The following is a 17506-nucleotide window of genomic DNA, read 5'->3' as shown; positions in this document are numbered from 1 at the left end:
GACATAGAAGCTCAAACAGGTTGAGACACTGGCCCAAGATTGCTCAGCTACTGAGTGAGGATTCAAACTCTGGTCTGGCAGATTGTAGGGACTCGTCAACAAGGCCTCTGCCATTCCTTCCAGCTCCGACAGCCCAGGGATCTGAGATGCTTCCATTCAGAGGTGCACAGGCCAGCCTTGAGGTTTGAAACTGGAATTAACTTTTGAAATTACAAACTAATAATCAACAGAATATATCTAGCCCCAAACTGTCTCTGCAGCTGCTTCTGAACTCTGGAGTCTGGGTAATGGTTGTAAACGAAAGCTCAGACCCACATGTATCTGTCAAAAAGAAATGCCCATTCCTCAGTTGGTAGCCATTCCTAGGTCCCTACTGCACGCACTGTTTTTCTGTGTTTCTTGCAACCTTACTCATACACTGCCTAGTACTCAGTTCACCTGTTAAGGTGCTTACTTCCTCAGTAACACAGAACTATACTGTTTTGTATCACACTGTATTTATCCCAACTCACAGGAACTGGCTAAAGCTGCTCTAGACTTGTGTTGGGCCCTAAGGCCGCCAAAGTCGTTTTTCCAGTAGACACCTAAGCCTGCAGAAGCCTGGAGTTAACTGGGAGTGAACTGCAAGGGCTGTAAGCCTGACGCAGGCAATAGCCAGAGGCCCTTTCCAGGACTCACTGCGTTTCAGGTCCCCTGAAGGGCACCCAGCCTTGCGACGCTTAGGGAAAGGGCTTGGGAGGAGAGAACGAAACACTCCTTCCGGACCCAATTCAGCCTCACCAAAGCCTCTGTCTCCTGGTGGTACCTGAATCCAACCAATCGCAAAGGGAGTTACATCGACCGCGGCTGCGGCATCCAATCCGAGGACCTGTCTCACGCTCCGTCGCCGGCTGGGTTCCCGCAGGCTGGAAACCTGTTCCGCAGTCGCGCGGGACGGCCGCGAACCCTAGGAGCGCCCCTGGCAGCGCGGGTGTCGGGGAGGAAGGGGCTGTTAATTGTGGTGGGGGGAAGGCGCCCCTCTATTGCGCAGGCGCTTCAGGAAGAACTCGGTCGGGCTCCTGCGCCTTCAGGTCTCCGTCGCTCCCCAGTCCCACGAGCGTCGGGTTCCGCGCGCGCCCAGTTCCGCGCGCTGCAGAGAAGCGGCGGCAGCGGGTGAGTGTGAGCCTCGCGCACCCGGCGTTCCGGACGGAAATGCCGCACCCTCCCCCGCCCGCCGCGGTGGGGGGTGCTTTGAAAATAGTGGTCGTGAGATCCCCTAGCCCTGATACCCACACACCTGCCCCGAGGGGACAGCCGCGAGGGACCCCGGAGCGGCCGGGAGGTGCCTGGCTGGCTGGGGGCGGCGGAGGGCGGGGTGGAAAGCGGAAAGGAAATTGAGCGAGTGGGCGCGGCCTGGGCGGGCGGGCAGCGGGGAGCGAGGTGAAGCAGGGTCCGTGCGGAGAGAGGCGGAGGGGGTCGGCCTGACAGCCGTGTAGGCCGAGGGGGCGGGCGTTTCATTGAACCCGAACGCGGTCCAGGGCACAGATAACCTGCAATGGCCTGAGTATTCGTTGAGAGTCAGTGGTCGAGACACAGCCAAATTGAAAAAACGAATTTCCTAGAAAACCTAACAGGAAAGATCACATCGAAGTGCTTTTTCTCGGCCGGGCACCGTGTTAAGCATTTTACAGTTAAGCTTCCTTTTCCGGGCACAGCATCTCAATGTACAGATGGAGACAGTCCTGCTCTGAGACTTGAAGCGCAGCTAGTGACCACGAACAGATTCAGGTTTATACCAGCTCTGACCCCACTAGGGATTTTTGTTTAACCACCCGACCCTCTGGTGGACCCAAGCCGGAAACCTTGCCAGTACTGTCAACTGCTCCTTTTAATATCCGGTTTTCTTTTCTTTTTTCCTTTCCCCTAGAGGTTGTTCTGAGCCCTTTTAAGGAAATTAAATGAATTTAAAAGCAGGGAGAAGATATTTTATAGCTAAAATATATAAAATATAAATGTTATGAGCCCCTTAGGGTCCACAAGGAGCTCATAACAATAAATATATCCTCCTCGCTCTTAAATTAGCTACAAACTACAATTTGGAAGAAATTTTGATGAATACACAGGGGGAGTTATTATGTAGAAGGTAAAATTAAGTGGAGCTGTTTTGAAGATCTAACTTCTCCCAGCTTCCCTTCTCCAGGGGATCTCTCCAACCTAGGAATCGAACCCAGGTCTTCTGCATTGCAGGCAGATTCTTTACTGTCTGAACCACCAGGGAAGCCATTCCCAGCCTCAGTTAGGGAAAAACTGCGTGTGTATGTGTGTGTGTGTGTGTTGGAAAATTGAAGACTACTTTAGAAGCCTAGAGTTTCTAAGAAAGTCTTTTAGTGAGTAGCTTTAGTTTTTCTTTAGAATATCAAGAAAATAACTGATAATAGGGAAAACCAGCTAAGTTATCTATGTGCATAGACAATACTATTTTCATTGTATCTTAAAACTGATTATAAATAGTATTGGTGAAGTGTTTAGAATAAGGCTTTTGTATTAGGAAGCAGATGGCAGGCTAATAGTGGTTTTCATCATATCCTTTAACTGTCACACTCCCCCAGTTTCAAGCAGCTAAGAATGCCAGTGAGAATGGCCTGAGATGCATTCCATCCAAGTAATAAGGTCATCCCAGATGAAGTAAAATGTGTTTTGGCCCCTGAATTGAAAAAAACTACATACAACTTGCATTGCTATTGGGATATCTGGATGTAGTTCAATGATTCTGCTTTTTTCCTTCCCTTTGGTATTTTTTTGGTTTGAAAAATTACAGACTTTATCCCAATGCTTTAAAATATAACAATTAGTGATTTTTTAAAATTCCTTGAAAATACTTGAGAAGTTCTTACTGGTGTTTTGTTTACAGTTTAATACCCCCACCCCCCTTCCCCATTGTAATGAAACAGAACGCAGTAGACATTAGTTTGGAGATTAATCCTAGACTTGTAAACTTGCTGCTACCAGACTTGTAAACTTGTTAAGAACCTGAAATTAGTAAGCACACAGACGGTAAAGCTACTCATTACTTCCTGAGTGTGACCAGTCACAGAACTTCAGCTTTATCTTGTGTAAAAAGAAGTGGTTAGGCTAAATTATTTCAAATTACTTTATAGTTTTACAGTAATAGTCTGCCTGTCATTCTCCAGACTTTCTCCCAAACATAAAAGCTTTGTAACTAGGATGGATAAAAAGAAACTAAATTTGAGGACCTATTGTTTAAAACTTCATGCATCCCCATTTTACAAACATGGAAAATGAAGCTGGGAATGGCTTCCCTGGTGGTTCAGACAGTAAAGAATCTGCCTGCAATGCAGAAGACCTGGGTTCGATTCCTAGGTTGGGGAGATCCCCTGGAGAAGGGAAGCTGGGAGAAGTTAGATCTGCCCATAGTCACCTGCCTGCTAAATGAGGGTTCAGGTTCCAGGATCCTTTTGATTTCAGAGCCTACTTCTAAGTCTAAGACAGGGATCCAGCAGAAGGGGTTATTGAACCTCAGGATAAACAGCACATGTGCCTTGACCCGCCTATTCACTCAAGATTTGGAGAAGAAAGCTTTTGATTTGTGTGTGTTTTGTGAGAGAGGGGCAGACACGGGTTTTTGTTGTTTTGCGTGTAGGAAATGCAGTAAAACATTTTATGTTAAAACACCCAGATATGTATTATAGAGTACACATTTCACATAATTAACACCATGTATGCTGTGCTTATTCAGTCAGTCGTGTCCAACTCTTTGCAGCCCCATGGACTGGAGCCTGCTGCTGCTAAGTCACTTTAGTCGTGTCCGACTCTGTGCGACCCCATAGACGGCCGCCCACCAGGCTCCCCCGTCCCTGGGATTCTGCAGGCAAGAACACTGGAGTGGGCTGCCATTTCCTTCTCCAATGCATGAAAGTGAAAAGTGAAAGTGAAGTCGCTCAGTCGTGTCCGACTCTTAGTGACCCCATGGACTGCAGCCTATCCGTCCATGGGATTTTCCAAGCAAGAGTACTGGAGTGAACTGGAGCCTACCAGGCTCTTTTGTCCATGGGATTCTCCAGGCAAGAGTACTGGAGTGGGTTGCCATTTCTTACTCCAGGAGATCTTCCCAACCCAGGGACTGAACCCAGGTCTCCCACATTGCAAGCCGATTCTTTGCTGTCTGAGTCACCAGGGAAGCCCAAAATAACACCATACTCGTTAGCATTTACTCTTCATTTCTCCTCACCCACTTGCTCCAGGCAAATCTACTTTACATCTGTATAGATTTGCATATCTAGGCTTTTCATCTAAACAGAATCATACAATAAATGATCTTTTGTGACTGCTTCTTTCACTTAGCACAGAGTTTCAAAGGTTTATCCAAATTGTCACATGTATTATCACTCCATTCCTTTTCATTGCCAAAAAGCATTCCATCCTGTGGATATACCACTTCTTATCTGTTTATCACTTATGGACACTTGAGATGTTTCCACTTTGTGGCTCTTACAAATAATGCTGCTGTGACCGTTTGTGTACAAGTTTTATTGTGGACATATATTTTCATTTCTCATAGGCGTATGCCTAGTAGTAGATTTTCCGGGTCATATGGTAACTGTTAAAACTTTTGAGGAACTACCAGAATGTTTTGTAAGTGCCTGGACCATTTCCATTCTCATCAGCAGTGTATAAAATTCTAGTTTCTGTATTTCCTCACCATTACTTGTTATTATCTGTCTGTCTGTGTTTTTTATATCCATCCTAGTGGGTATGAAGGGGTATCTCATGGTGTTTTGCTTTGTATTTCCCTGATTACTGTTGATGTTGAACATACTCATGTGCTTATTTGTTATTTCTGTATCTTTGGAAAAAAGTCTTTTCAGCTCCTTTGCTCATTTAAAAAATTGGATCATCTAACTTTTATTGTTGAGTTGTTACAGTTCTTTATATATTCTAGATGCACATTGTTTATCAGACATATGGTTTGCAGATATTTCCTCTTATCCTTTAGGTTGTCATTTCTTCATAGATCCTTCCAGATGTAAAAGTTTTTAATTTTGGTGAAGTTCAATTTATTTATTTTTTTATTATCACTTGTGCTCTTGGTGCTGTATCTAAAATGGCTTTGCCTAATTCAAGGTCATGAAGATTTATCCCTGTATTCTAAGAGTTTTATAGTTTTAGCTCTTAACTGTGGTCTGTGATCCATGTTGAGTCAGTTCTGTGCAGGGTATGAACTGAGGGATACAAAGTTATTCTTTTGCATGTGGATATCCAGTCATCTCAGCACCATTTGTTGAATTGTTTTAGCATCCCTCTACTCTTAGAAGCAACCCTACTGGAAAAGTTTTAGACGTCCTCTGATATTCCATTTGTAGTGATTCTTCAAAGGGCTTAGCTTTCAAAACAATACTTGATGTATGGGTCTCAAGCACACCATTACAGGAAGCTGTGGTGGTGTAGAACAGAAGTCACTCAAGCTCCTTGTCGGTCTTCCAAGATGACAGCCAAGTTCATTGTTTTGTTATTTTGTCCCTATTTTGAGTATTTTGTATTTGAGAAGTATAAAGCTCTTGTGTTGTTGGTGTTTAATTGCAAAGTCATATCCAACTCTTCTTGCAACCTGTGGTCTGTAGCCCACCAGGCTCCTTCTGTCCATGGGGTTTCTCAGGCGAGAATATTGGAGTGGGTTGCCATTTCCTCCTTCAGGGGATCTTCCCCAGCCAGGAATGGAACTCACGTCTCCGACATTGGCAGGCAGATTCTTTACCCTGAGCCACACGGAGAAGCTCTTGTCCTCTGATGTGTGGCACATCCATGAATTTTGGTGGTGTTGACTTTAGTTATATTAGATATTTATTGAATGCTTTTTTAAATTACCTAAAAGAGTGTTTGGGCAAAGACTTAATGTGTAGAAAGTAGCATTAAGAGGTTTGGAAACACAGGTTATTACTGAAGAACTGTTATAAGTCACCTACATAAATGATTATTGTCTCTATGTTACATCTCAGACAGATTGTGATAGCATTGTGCAGGGAGTAAAAGGGAGTTAAGGTTGGCAACCCACTCCAGTGTTGTTGCCTGGGAAATTCCATGGACAGAGGAGTCTGGCAGGCTACGGTCCATGGGGTTGCAAAAGAGTCAAACACGACTTAATGACTAACCAACAACAACAATGATTTCTGTTAAGTCTTTCATAGTAATTTGCATGTAGGTTGGGCCTGGATAGTGGAAGGACTTGAATGCCCGGCAGAAGTGAGTGTTGGGACATTCTGTATAGGCAGGGGGACTTTGAATACTGATTTTATTAGGGAAATGTCATGAACAGAGCTACAGGGAAGGTTACGTTGGGAGCAGATGTTGGGTGAGTAAGAGGAAGATGATTGAGGTAGGAAGATCAGTTAAGAGGCAGAAGGGCTCCAGACGAGAGGCGTGAGGACTTGAAGAAGTACAGCAGCTGTGGAGAGTCACTCTACGTCACATATCCTATTTTCTTAGGACCAAAGAAGAGAGAGACTGAAGGCAGGGAGATTTGTTTGGGGAGAGCTGTTTTTGTAATTAGTAAATTATTAAAAAAGAGTAAAAAGTCAGGGAGTTCTCTGAGCCTGGGGAATGAGGTAAGGCAGTTAAGTGGCCTCTCGGTGTCTGCAGGGGATTGGTTCTAGGAGCCCCAGTGGGTACCAGAATCCACAGATGCTCAAGTCTCTTATATAAAAGGGCTTGGTGCAGTGAATACAGTTGGCCCTCTGGGTTTTCCATCCACGACTGGTTGGATCCATGGATGTAAAAACCTGTGAATACGGAGGGCCAGCTGTTAAGTCTTTGACAGTAGAAAGGAAGTTTAAAAGGGATGTGGTGATGAAATGCATTTCAACAGCTATTGCTTTTCTTCCGAAGTTGCTGTGGCATCCAAGGGCCTGAAGACTTTGTCTCGTCACCTCCTGTGAATACTGAGCAGGTTCAGAGGGAGGTCGGGCCTTTTTTCCTCAAATAATATTTATTTCTTACTCCCCTTTGGAAAGTGTTAGTTGTTCAGTCATGTCCAACTCTTTGTGACCTCAGAGACTGTAGCCCGCCAGGCTCTTTTGTTCATCAAATTCTCCAGGCAAGAATACTGGAGTGGGTTGCCATTTCCTTCTCAAAGGGATCTTCCCAACCCAGGGGTCAAACCTGGGTCTCCTGCCTTGCAGGCAGATTCTTTACCATCTGAGCTACCACGGAAACCCCCTACTCCCCTTTTGTGTGCCAGTATTTTTCAGTAGGAACTGATGTTGAGCCAGTATGATAGAATTTCCACACCCTAATTTCTGGAGATTAAAAGGAACGATAGGGTACCAGCCATTAAACTAGAAAAATAATCTTCTCTGGAGCTTCTGAACGCTTGGCGTTATTTCTGTTTTGTGTAAAAGGATTGTTTTTATTTCCTCATTTGTTCTTATTAAGCCTTTAGAATAACTTTTGCTCTTGCAGACAAGCAAGGCAGTCAGATGTGTGTAGAGTGTAAGAATGGCCCATACCCCCTTCAGAGCATGAAAATGAGGCAGCACATATAATTCAACAAGTAAAGGTAATTTTGTTTCTCCCACTTTAGCTTTATTCAGTTACCTTTCAGTAAGTGACAGCATTTGATTTTTAAGTTGATGTAGGTAAAGCTGGCATATAAACAGTTTTTAAATGTTGGTTTTCGTTTCCTGATGGCTCAGCTTTGGAAATCGAGCAGCAAGTCAAGCAGCATGACTATTTAGGAATTGTTTGTTTTTTATCTTAGGAACCCTGACTACCCCCTTTAGCACGTTCACTATGAAGTTACTGTTGATGCTTTTGTTTTCGGGACTTATGACTGGTTGCAGAGGGAACTCTTCCTCCGCTTCACCACCTAAGTTACTGCTGGTATCCTTTGATGGCTTCAGAGCTGACTATCTGCAGAGCTATGAATTTCCTCATCTCCAGAATTTTATCAAAGAAGGTGTCTTGGTAGAGCAGGTTAAAAATGTCTTTATCACGAAAACGTTTCCAAACCACTACAGCATCGTGACGGGCCTGTATGAAGAAAGCCATGGCATTGTGGCTAATTCCATGTATGACGTCAACACAAAGAAGCATTTTTCTGACCACAATGACAAGGACCCGTTTTGGTGGAATGAGGCAGTCCCCATCTGGGTAACCAATCAGCTTCAGGACAACAGATCGAGTGCTGCTGCTATGTGGCCCGGTACCGACGTGCCCATTCACAATACCACGCCTTCCTATTTCATGAACTACAGCCCCTCGGTGTCATTTAGGGAAAGGCTCAGTAATATCACCACATGGCTGAGCAGTTCGAACACACCGGTGACCTTTGCGACACTCTACTGGGAGGAACCAGACGCTAGCGGCCACAAATACGGCCCCGACGATAAAGAAAACATGCGCCGAGTGCTGGAAGAAATAGATGAACACATTGGTGAGCTGGTTCACAGACTCAAGGTGTTAGGACTGTGGGAGAGTCTTAATGTGATCATCACAAGTGATCACGGGATGACCCAGTGTTCCAAGGACAGGGTGATAAACTTGGATGGCTGCCTCGACCCCTCGTACTACACTCTTATAGACTTGACCCCAGTTGCTGCGATACTTCCCAAAATAAGTAAGTAAACTTTTAACCAAGGAATATTTCAATGGGTCAGTTGATTGAGGAGGGAGGGTTTTGTAAAAAGAATGAAGCTTGGACTTCAGGTGGTTCACCACCATACACTCTTATACTCACTCAGAGTTAGGACTGTGTTTTTCCTGTGATGTTTTTCTTAGGCCGTTTAGGTTCAAAAGGATAATTTCTTTGCTTTTTGATATATTTTGTTTATGTTTATCTTTTTATTGAAGTGTAAGTGTACATCAAAGTGACTCATATATATGTATATATATATACATAGTTTTGTGTGAGATATACCTAATAATTTTCATCTACTGATCTTAGAATTAATAGTTAGTAGTAATATGTAATTAGTTTATATTTACTTAGGAAGCTAGATGTGAAATTTGCCCCCTTTGTATAAAAGTCCACCGGGGATATTCACAAAATGAAAAGAGAGATATGTGAATATGTGAAAGGGGGGTGTGTGTGTGTGCGCACTCAACACTGTTACATTAGTATTATTGCCCTGTTTTTTTTTTTTTAATGATTAATAGGATTTAATAGATAACATTGTTCAGGGCTTATTTCCAGTTATTCTAGTTAGAAATATTTTTTCCTGATCAGTCAACATGACCTTTTTCCTTTGCTGTTTCCTTTTCTTCCAGATAAAACAAAGGTTTATAGCAAACTGAAAGTCTGTAACCCTCACATGAATGTTTATCTCAAAGAAGACATTCCTGCCAGGTTTCACTATCAACATAGTGATCGAATTCAGCCTATTATTTTGGTTGCTGATGAAGGCTGGACAATTGTGCTAAATAAATCATCACTAAAATGTAAGTATTTATTTAGGATTTTTCTTCTCTGTCCCTGGGATAAATCACATGTTGTGACATTCTTACATTAACAAGGTACTTTGATTTAGAGATGTTGACACAATGGAATTAGTTTGATTTTCAACTGGATGATTCTCAGGTTTCCATTTGAGAGCAATTTTTAGAAACCACAGTTTGATCCTTATTGGGTGATCTTAAGGGTGAAGGAGCAGTTTTACTTTTTTGTTACCAAAATTGCAGTGACTGTCAGTAACTTTCAGGAATTGTTCTCTTGATTTATAAAAATAAGAGAGTAGGAAGAAGCAAAGAAAATAAAAGAGAAGTCAAGAAACAGAATAAAGGGAGAGAGATTAGCTAGTTCAAATTCCTTTTTCTTTAGTGTTAAAAAAAATGTGTCCAAGTATTCCTCCATGATGAAATAATATACCCGAGTGCTACTGCTATTTAGAACACTGAGCAAGAACCAGAAAGTATGCAAGCAAAAATCTACCAAGTAAACAAAGCAGAATCTTGCCTCAAACTGAGGAAATGTATAAGGGAGAATTAAGAGGTCTCCCCTGAACTGAAGCTTATTTGCCTGTTTGTTAAGTTCAGTTTGAATACATATTTTTAAAATCTGATTTTATAGACCATAGCAGGGGTCAGAAAATTCTTCTCTAAAGGGCCGGATAGTAAATATTTTAGTCTTTGTGGGCCAGCTGGTCTCTGTCTCAACTACTCAGTCCTGCCTTACCGTGGGAAAGCAGCCGCAGACAATACCTAAACAAACTGATGTAGGGTGTCCCAGCGAAACTCCCTTTACAGAAACCGGCGGAGGGCTGCATTTGACCGGCCTCTGTCATCTGCCTGTCTCTGATCTATAGCAGGTCAGGTGCGTCAGGCAAGGGTAAAGCTGAAGGCCGTTCACCTTGAAAGTGAAAGTCACTCAGTCGTCTCTGACTCTTTGTGACCCCATGGACTGTGGCCTGCCAGATTCCTCTGTCCATGGAATTCTCCAGGCAAGAAGACTGGAGTGAGTAGCCATTCCCTTCTCCAGGGGATCTTCCTCACCCAGGGATGGAACCCAGGTCTCCCGCATTGGAGGCGGATTCTTTACCAGCTGGGTCACCAGGGAAGCCCACAAATACTGGAGTGGGCAGCCTATTCCTTCTCCAGGGGATCTTCCCAACCCAGGAATTGAACCCGGCTCTCCCACATTGTAGGCAGATTCTTTACTAACTGAACCATCAGGGAAGCCCAAGGGTAGCCTATCTGTTCTCCAGGGGATCTTCCCAACCCAGGAATTGAACCCGGGTCTCCTGTGTTGCAGGCACATTCTTTACCAGCTGAGCCACCAGGGAAGCCCATAATATTTACCTTATGTACTCATTATTGAAAACTTGTAAAATACCGAAAAGTTCAGAAAAGGAAACAAAAACTATTCATAATTCTTCAATATAGAAGCATAGACAGATGTTAATTGTGGGAGTTTTCCCCCCCTCTAATCTTTTTCTGTTACATACACATGCATATTTTTATTATTAAATCATATGTTTTATGGTATTCATTTACAATCATATTCTGCTATTTATTGTACTGGTCACAGCAATTTTTATTATGAAATATTTCAAACATAGAAATAAAGAATGATACATTAAATAAAGAAGTAAAGAATGATATAGCAAGCACCGGTAGACTCATCATTCAGTCACCTGAACTCACCTGGAAGCGGGAGCTTGTTAAATGTGTGCTTTGTTGTTCAGTCGTGTCCAGCTCTGTGTGACCCTGTGGAATGTAGCCCACCAGGTACCACTGTCCATGGGGATTCTCCAGGCAAGAGTACTGGAGTGGGCTGCCATGCACTTCTCCAGGGAATTCCAGGGAATCGTCCCAACCCAGGGATCAAACCCAGGTCTCCCGCATTGTAGGCGGATTCTTTACCACTGCTAAGTCATGTCCCACTCTTGTGACCCCATGGACTATGCCTGCCATGCTCCTCTGTCCATGGGATTCTCCAGGCAAGAATACTGGAGTAGGTTGCCATTCCTTTCTCCTTGTTAAATATAACTGATGCATATTAAAAGGCAGTATTTTTTAAAATAAAGCTGATTGTTGAGAGTATCGTTTTGGAGTGATATCCGGGACCATCAGGTTTTTCTTTGACTTTTACTGGAATTACACATTGGAGTCATCTGCTTAGATGTCACATTCAAGGCAGGAATCCCTCCTGTAATGTTTTCAGTCCCCTGACCCTCTGGATATTGAGGCGTCCTTTAGCTGTTCCTTTGACTGTGTGGATCACAATTAACTGTGGAAAATTCTGAAAGAGATGGGAATACCAGACCACCTGACCTGCCTCTTGAGAAATCTGTATGCAGGCCAGGAAGCAACAGTTAGAACTGGACGTGGAACAACAGACTGGTTCCAAATAGGAAAAGGAGTACGTCAAGGCTGTATATTATCACCCTACTTATTTAACTTATATGCAGAGTACATCATGAGAAACGCTGGACTAGAGGAAACACAAGCTGGAATCAAGATTACCAGGAGAAATATCAATAACCTCAGATATGCAGATGACACCACCCTTATGGCAGAAAGTGAAGAGGAACTAAAAAGCTTCTTGATGAAAGTGAAAGAGGAGAGTGAAAAAGTTGGCCTAAAGCTCAACATTCAGAAGACTAAAGTCATGGCATCTGGTCCCATTACTTCATGGGAAATAGATGGGGAAACAGTGGAAACAATGTCAGACTTTATTTTTCTGGGCTCCAAAACCACTGCAGATGGTGATTGCAGCCATGAAATTAAAAGACGCTTACTCCTTGGAAGAAAAGTTATGACCAACCTAGACAGCATATTCAAAAGCAGAGACATTACTTTGCCGACTAAGGTCCGTCTAGTCAAGGCTATGGTTTTTCCTGTGGTCATGTATGGATGTGAGAGTTGGACTGTGAAGAAGGCTGAGCGCCGAAGAATTGATGCTTTTGAACTGTGGTGTTGGAGAAGACTCTTGAGAGTCCCTTGGACTGCAAGGAGATCCAACCAGTCCATTCTGAAGGAGATCAGCCCTGGGATTTCTTTAGAAGGAATGATGCTAAAGCTGAAACTCCAGAACTTTGGCCACCTCATGCGAAGAGTTGACTCATTAGAAAAGACTTTGATGCTGGGAGGGATTGGGGGCAGGAGAAGAAGGGGATGACAGAGGATGAGATGGCTGGATGGCATCACTGACTCGATGAACGCGAGTCTGAGTGAACTCTGGGAGTTGGTGATGGACAGGGAGGCCTGGCGCGCTGCAATTCATGGGGTCGCAAAGAGTTGCACACAACTGAGCGACTGAACTGAACTGAACTGAACTGAAACCAATGGTGTGGGCTTCCCAGGTGGCACTAGTGGTAACCCACCTGCCAATGCAGGAGACGTTAGAGGCACAGGTTCAATCCCTGCATGGGGAAGATCCCTTGGAGGAGAACATGGCAATCCACTCCAGTATTCTTGCCTGAAGAATCCTATGGGCAGAGGAGCCTGGTGGGCAGCATTCCATAGTGTTGCAAAGAGTCGGATACAGCTAAAGTGACTTAGCACGCATGCACCTGTGGTGTATTCTGCATTCTGCGTCTTATCCAGGGGCAGCTGACAGAGGTCAAGGCCGCTGGCTCACTTCCTCCCCACTCACTGGTTTACTCACTTCTGCTCCCCCCAGTTACTCAGAACCTTCAACCCAACCACTCTCTTAATCACTGGTGCTCTTTGCAGGGGCTTTTTGGAAACAGTGTTGGATGCTGACAGGTGAAATGCTTGGGGCTAGGACTGAGAAACCCACCAGTCTGAGAGAAGGTTTTAAAACATGAGGTCATGACTAGTTGGGAAAAAGGAGGGGTGTATGTGCAAAATATAGGAGGTGGCTGAATTGAAGAAAATAGATCATTTTTTTTCTAGCCCCTGTTTGGCCCAAGTGATCAGAATTTCAAAGGATGGGAATTAAACTGACAATTTACACTAGAAACAGGTTATTTCATAATAGCAAGGCTGATCTTGTTTACTAACATCATCTTCTTCTTTTCCAGTAGGTGACCACGGTTACGATAATTCTCTGCCTAGTATGAATCCGTTTCTAGCTGCCCATGGTCCTGCATTTCACAAAGGCTACAAACACAGCACCATTAATACGGTGGATATTTATCCGATGATGTGCCATATCCTGGGATTGAAGCCACGTCCCAACAATGGGACCTTTGGTCACACCAAGTGTCTGTTAGTGGACCAGTGGTGCATTAACCTCCCAGAAGCCATCGGAATTGTTATCGGGGCGCTGCTGGTCTTGACCACTCTGACCTGCCTCATCATTATCATGCAGAACAGAGTCTCCGGGCCCCGGCCGTTTTCCCGACTTCAGCTCCAAGAAGATGATGACGATCCGTTGATTGGGTAACACGTGCCGGGGTTTACACAAGGTGGCTTTAAGTGGGGCACACCCAAGGAATGGTGTTACAGCTATGAAAACATATACTTCCAAAGAACTTGGACCAGGCATGCTACAGTTATTTTGTCTTTCCTTGTGTTTTGCTGCATTAGCTAATACAAAAAAAATTCTGATTGTAGGGAAAATTGCTAGTAAATCATTAGCACCAACTGTTTCTCTGACAAGAAACTTTTTTTGAGAATAATACTGCCTTTGCTCCCCCCTCCCTTTTTTTTTTTTGGCAATGAAGATTAGACACATCTTGAGATGAAAATATATTAAAATTTAGTGCGTGTGCATCTCAAATAAATTTTTATATTTGTAAATTATACAACAAAAATCTTTGTAAAGTGTGTGGATTTTGTGTATAAGGAAAGAAAAATTTCCTATATTTTTATATGTACCTTTAATAGAGTTTGTATCCCAAGTAAACCCTTGAGGTAGGAAAATTCTCTGTGATGGTTAATAAAATGGATTACGAGGCAGGAAAGATCTAGCATATGAAGAAACTATTTCAAGAAAAGCTACTGTAAAAAACAAGTAAAAGCCCCATGATAACAAGACTCTTTGTCTGTGTCTCTGTTAAGACCCTTAAGCTATTAAAACCTCAAAAGGTTTATCTTTTGCAGAGCATTACTAAGAGGAAATTAAGAAAATAGAAGGAAGTGCTTTTCTCACTTTATGCTTAATGCCTTTGTGTAGGTTGTGTGTGTGTGTGTGTGTGTGCACGCACGCGCGCGTGCGCATATGCGCGTGTGCCAGGGTGTTGCATGCTTGGGGGTACAGACTTCATGTAACTTACAGGAGGTGGTGAGATGTGCGTGACCTGGAGGCAGACCCTCACAAACTCGTAAAACACAGCTCTCAGGAAAGGTTATAATTGCACTTCACATTCATGTAGTTACTTCTAACTCACAAGTTAAATTCATAATTTTTAAAACCTTGTGAATTTTTGTTACCATTTTTAACATTCTTAAGCTGTTACAACCAGAGGTCTCTAAGTACTGCAGAGAAATTAATGACCTGACTACAAATCTGGTTCTGATTGGGTCAGAATAAGAGATTTTTCTATTTGCCTTTGGGAATTTTATGCCTTACTTTTTAGGCAATGCTGCTGCTACTGCTGCTGCTGAAGAGTAGCTAAATTTAAAGTGAAATTTAATATCTTTTGATCTTCTATATTAATGATGTGTTAAGTAACTGAATAAACTCTCAGAACTCTGTTAACCTTTAGTAGCCTGAATTCTGCCTTTGCTTTTTTCTCCCATATCTGATTCAGAAAAGTAAACACTCTGCTCATAAATTTTTTTAGCATACTTGTTCAGAGCCAATGATACGTTGTTATAACTGTCATCCTAGCTTTGCAAAGTGTACCTTCTAAGAATCAAAATGAATAGGAAGAAACTGAATTGTAGCAGATGGGATTTTATACATTAGAGGAAAAATTGGGTTCAAGAACCATTTTCATCAGGAGCTGAGGCAAGCAATTAATATTACTAGTGTGATCTTTAAAGTTTTGACAACAGAAAATAAGCTGGATAACAGTTTTACAGATACAGAAATAATGGAGAGTAAATATGCAGCCCAGTGAAATGTTGATTATCTGTGGTGGTCAGGAACAATGGTGCCAGTCGTCAAACCCAGAATTCATCCTTTGGTCACTGCTTGCTAATCTCCTGATCCTAGTATTTGGTGCCTATTGTTCTAGGGGTTCTTGAGAGTCATTTCCACACCCTGCATGAATAGTTCGGGTGAGCAGTCATAAAGTGCCTGTGTTAAAAACAGCATAGTAAATAAACCAAACCACAAAGACTTATTTTGCTTTTTGACAGATTTTTATTTCTGATGTTTTTTTGCTCACATAAAAGTTATCCTAAAGGTTAATAGTTGATCTGGACAAATAAAAGAAAAATTTCTTTCTACTTCAATTCCCATTAAAAAAAAAAAAAAAGCACAGAAGAACTGTCACATTTAAAGCAGTGAGGATTTTTTTAAATGTATCACATGCTAAGTGAGTTGAGCTTGGTCCTTGCAGTGGTGTGAGCTCTATTGGCTGTATTGGTGTGATTGGTGGAAATCGATCCATCGCAACCAACATGTGAGGAGACTTTATAGAGGATGGAATAGGAAGGGTGCCCTTCAGTGTCTCAACCCTTTGAACAAAAGACCTGTTTGTCTTGTTCGTCATTCCATTCTGAAAATATGAACTAGAATTAAAATTGTAGATGTTTTATGTATATGTTGATGGGACAAAAAGTATTTATTTAATAATCAGATGTGTATAAATTATTGTATTGAACTTTATATTAATTATTTGTATCTTTAAAAAATGATCACTTAAAGCCGGTGATTCCTCTAGTACACTGAGAAATATTTCGGTAAAGCCAGCCTTCTTCACTTGTGCATCTTGTTAAATAATTGATAACATGCTTCTCTATTTTCTGAGTTGTAGGAAGTATTTGGCTCCAGGAAAGATTTAACTGTTTATGACAACCATACTCAAAAGTAATAGGAAAACTTCTTAATAAAAGTTTTTCAGTGAATGAATTCAGAATAAGGATGTCTACTTATAATGCAGGGACAGTTCTGCTGCTCTTATTAATGTGCAAGTACTTCTGGTAAACAGCAATAACATAAAAATTATTTCAGTGCTCTGTACCACTGGTTTTGTGTTACTGTTCCATTAAGCTTGGTGTAAGGATTTAAAGATGAATTCTTGGAACATTAAATGATTAAAAAGGCCTTTGCCTTGTTCTTGGGTGTTTTTCCTTCTCTTGCCCATGTCTGGTAAACTTTAAGGATGGTCGTATTTAATTTATTTTATTTGAAGGATTTTACTTCATTGTGAATATATAAAGCTACAAATGAAGGATAAAGATGACATGAGAAGTCTGTAATTTATTGTAAATTCTTAAAATACTGTGTAAATAAAATGACATGAGTGTGTTTTAAAGAAGTTTATGTGTAGTGCCTTAAGTTAAAATATATTTTGACTATATTGTTTGAATTCAAAGCTATGACTTTATTATTTTAAAATTTTTATGTGAATAAAATGTTACCAAAACATTTTAATCGTAATTATTAAATATGTGATGTCCTTGATGATTTTTTAATTTGTCACCTTCTTTCAAAATATGCATAGTATGATAGATGTTAACGTGACTTAGTGATACTGCAAAATCCATCTAGGCATTCATTACAATCTTTTTAAAACCAGCATTAAGTGTGTAACATTTAACCATATTTTAAAAGCAGTGTATAAATATACACTGTATAAATATAGTATAAATTACATAAGGACATCATTGGAAAGATAGCCAAGATAAATTTTGCAGTTTCTAGAATTATAATTCACTGACTTGCAGTAGAAAGGAAGTTTCAAAAGTTGGTTACAAAACACTAGGGGTGAGGGTCTTTTCTAATATATATTCAACAAAGCTTCCTCTAATAGAGCAGTTTTTTTTTTTTTTTTTAATTTTGACATTCATTGAATACTGCTAGCTAGGGACTGTGGGGAAAACAAATTAACAAGCACTTTCTTTGAAGAGTTCTGTGGCATTTCAAAAGTGGTAACACTATACCAACAAAACACTTTTGTCTACTCATGGTTTACCTCTTGGGCTGAGATCCTTGAAT

The 17506-nt window shown here is 41.8% G+C and overlaps 1 protein-coding gene across 2 annotated transcripts; it reads left to right on the top strand.

Annotated features, from left to right (window-relative positions):
- Positions 789-16936, top strand: ENPP4 (ectonucleotide pyrophosphatase/phosphodiesterase 4 (putative)). 2 transcript variants are annotated; one of them, XM_018039003.1, is made up of 4 exons: positions 789-1152; positions 7751-8608; positions 9259-9429; positions 13476-16936. In XM_018039003.1, the coding sequence occupies exons 2-4, from the start codon at positions 7783-7785 to the stop codon at positions 13838-13840; spliced, it is 1362 nt and encodes a 453-aa protein (XP_017894492.1). In that variant the 5' UTR covers positions 789-1152; positions 7751-7782; the 3' UTR covers positions 13841-16936. The 2 variants fall into 2 exon arrangements, with proteins under 2 accessions (XP_017894492.1, XP_017894491.1); XM_018039002.1 differs by lacking the exon at positions 789-1152 and adding an exon at positions 1218-1321.

This window comes from Capra hircus, chromosome 23 (genome assembly GCF_001704415.2).
Source record: "Capra hircus breed San Clemente chromosome 23, ASM170441v1, whole genome shotgun sequence".
Lineage (NCBI taxonomy): Eukaryota > Metazoa > Chordata > Mammalia > Artiodactyla > Bovidae > Capra > Capra hircus.
The sequence above is the reverse complement of the archived record's forward strand: the minus strand, read 5'-3'. Positions and strand labels throughout refer to the sequence as shown.

What these genes read in the sequence shown, in the direction of transcription:
- ENPP4 (XM_018039003.1), top strand. Translation starts at nt 7,783, where the DNA reads ATGAAGTTACTGTTGATGCTTTTGTTTTCGGGACTTATGACTGGTTGC. An exon ending in TGCGATACTTCCCAAAATAA is followed by an intron (nt 8,609 to 9,258) that starts GTAAGTAAACTT and finishes CTTTTCTTCCAG; the next exon opens with ATAAAACAAAGGTTTATAGC. An exon ending in AAATAAATCATCACTAAAAT is followed by an intron (nt 9,430 to 13,475) that starts GTAAGTATTTAT and finishes CTTCTTTTCCAG; the next exon opens with TAGGTGACCACGGTTACGAT.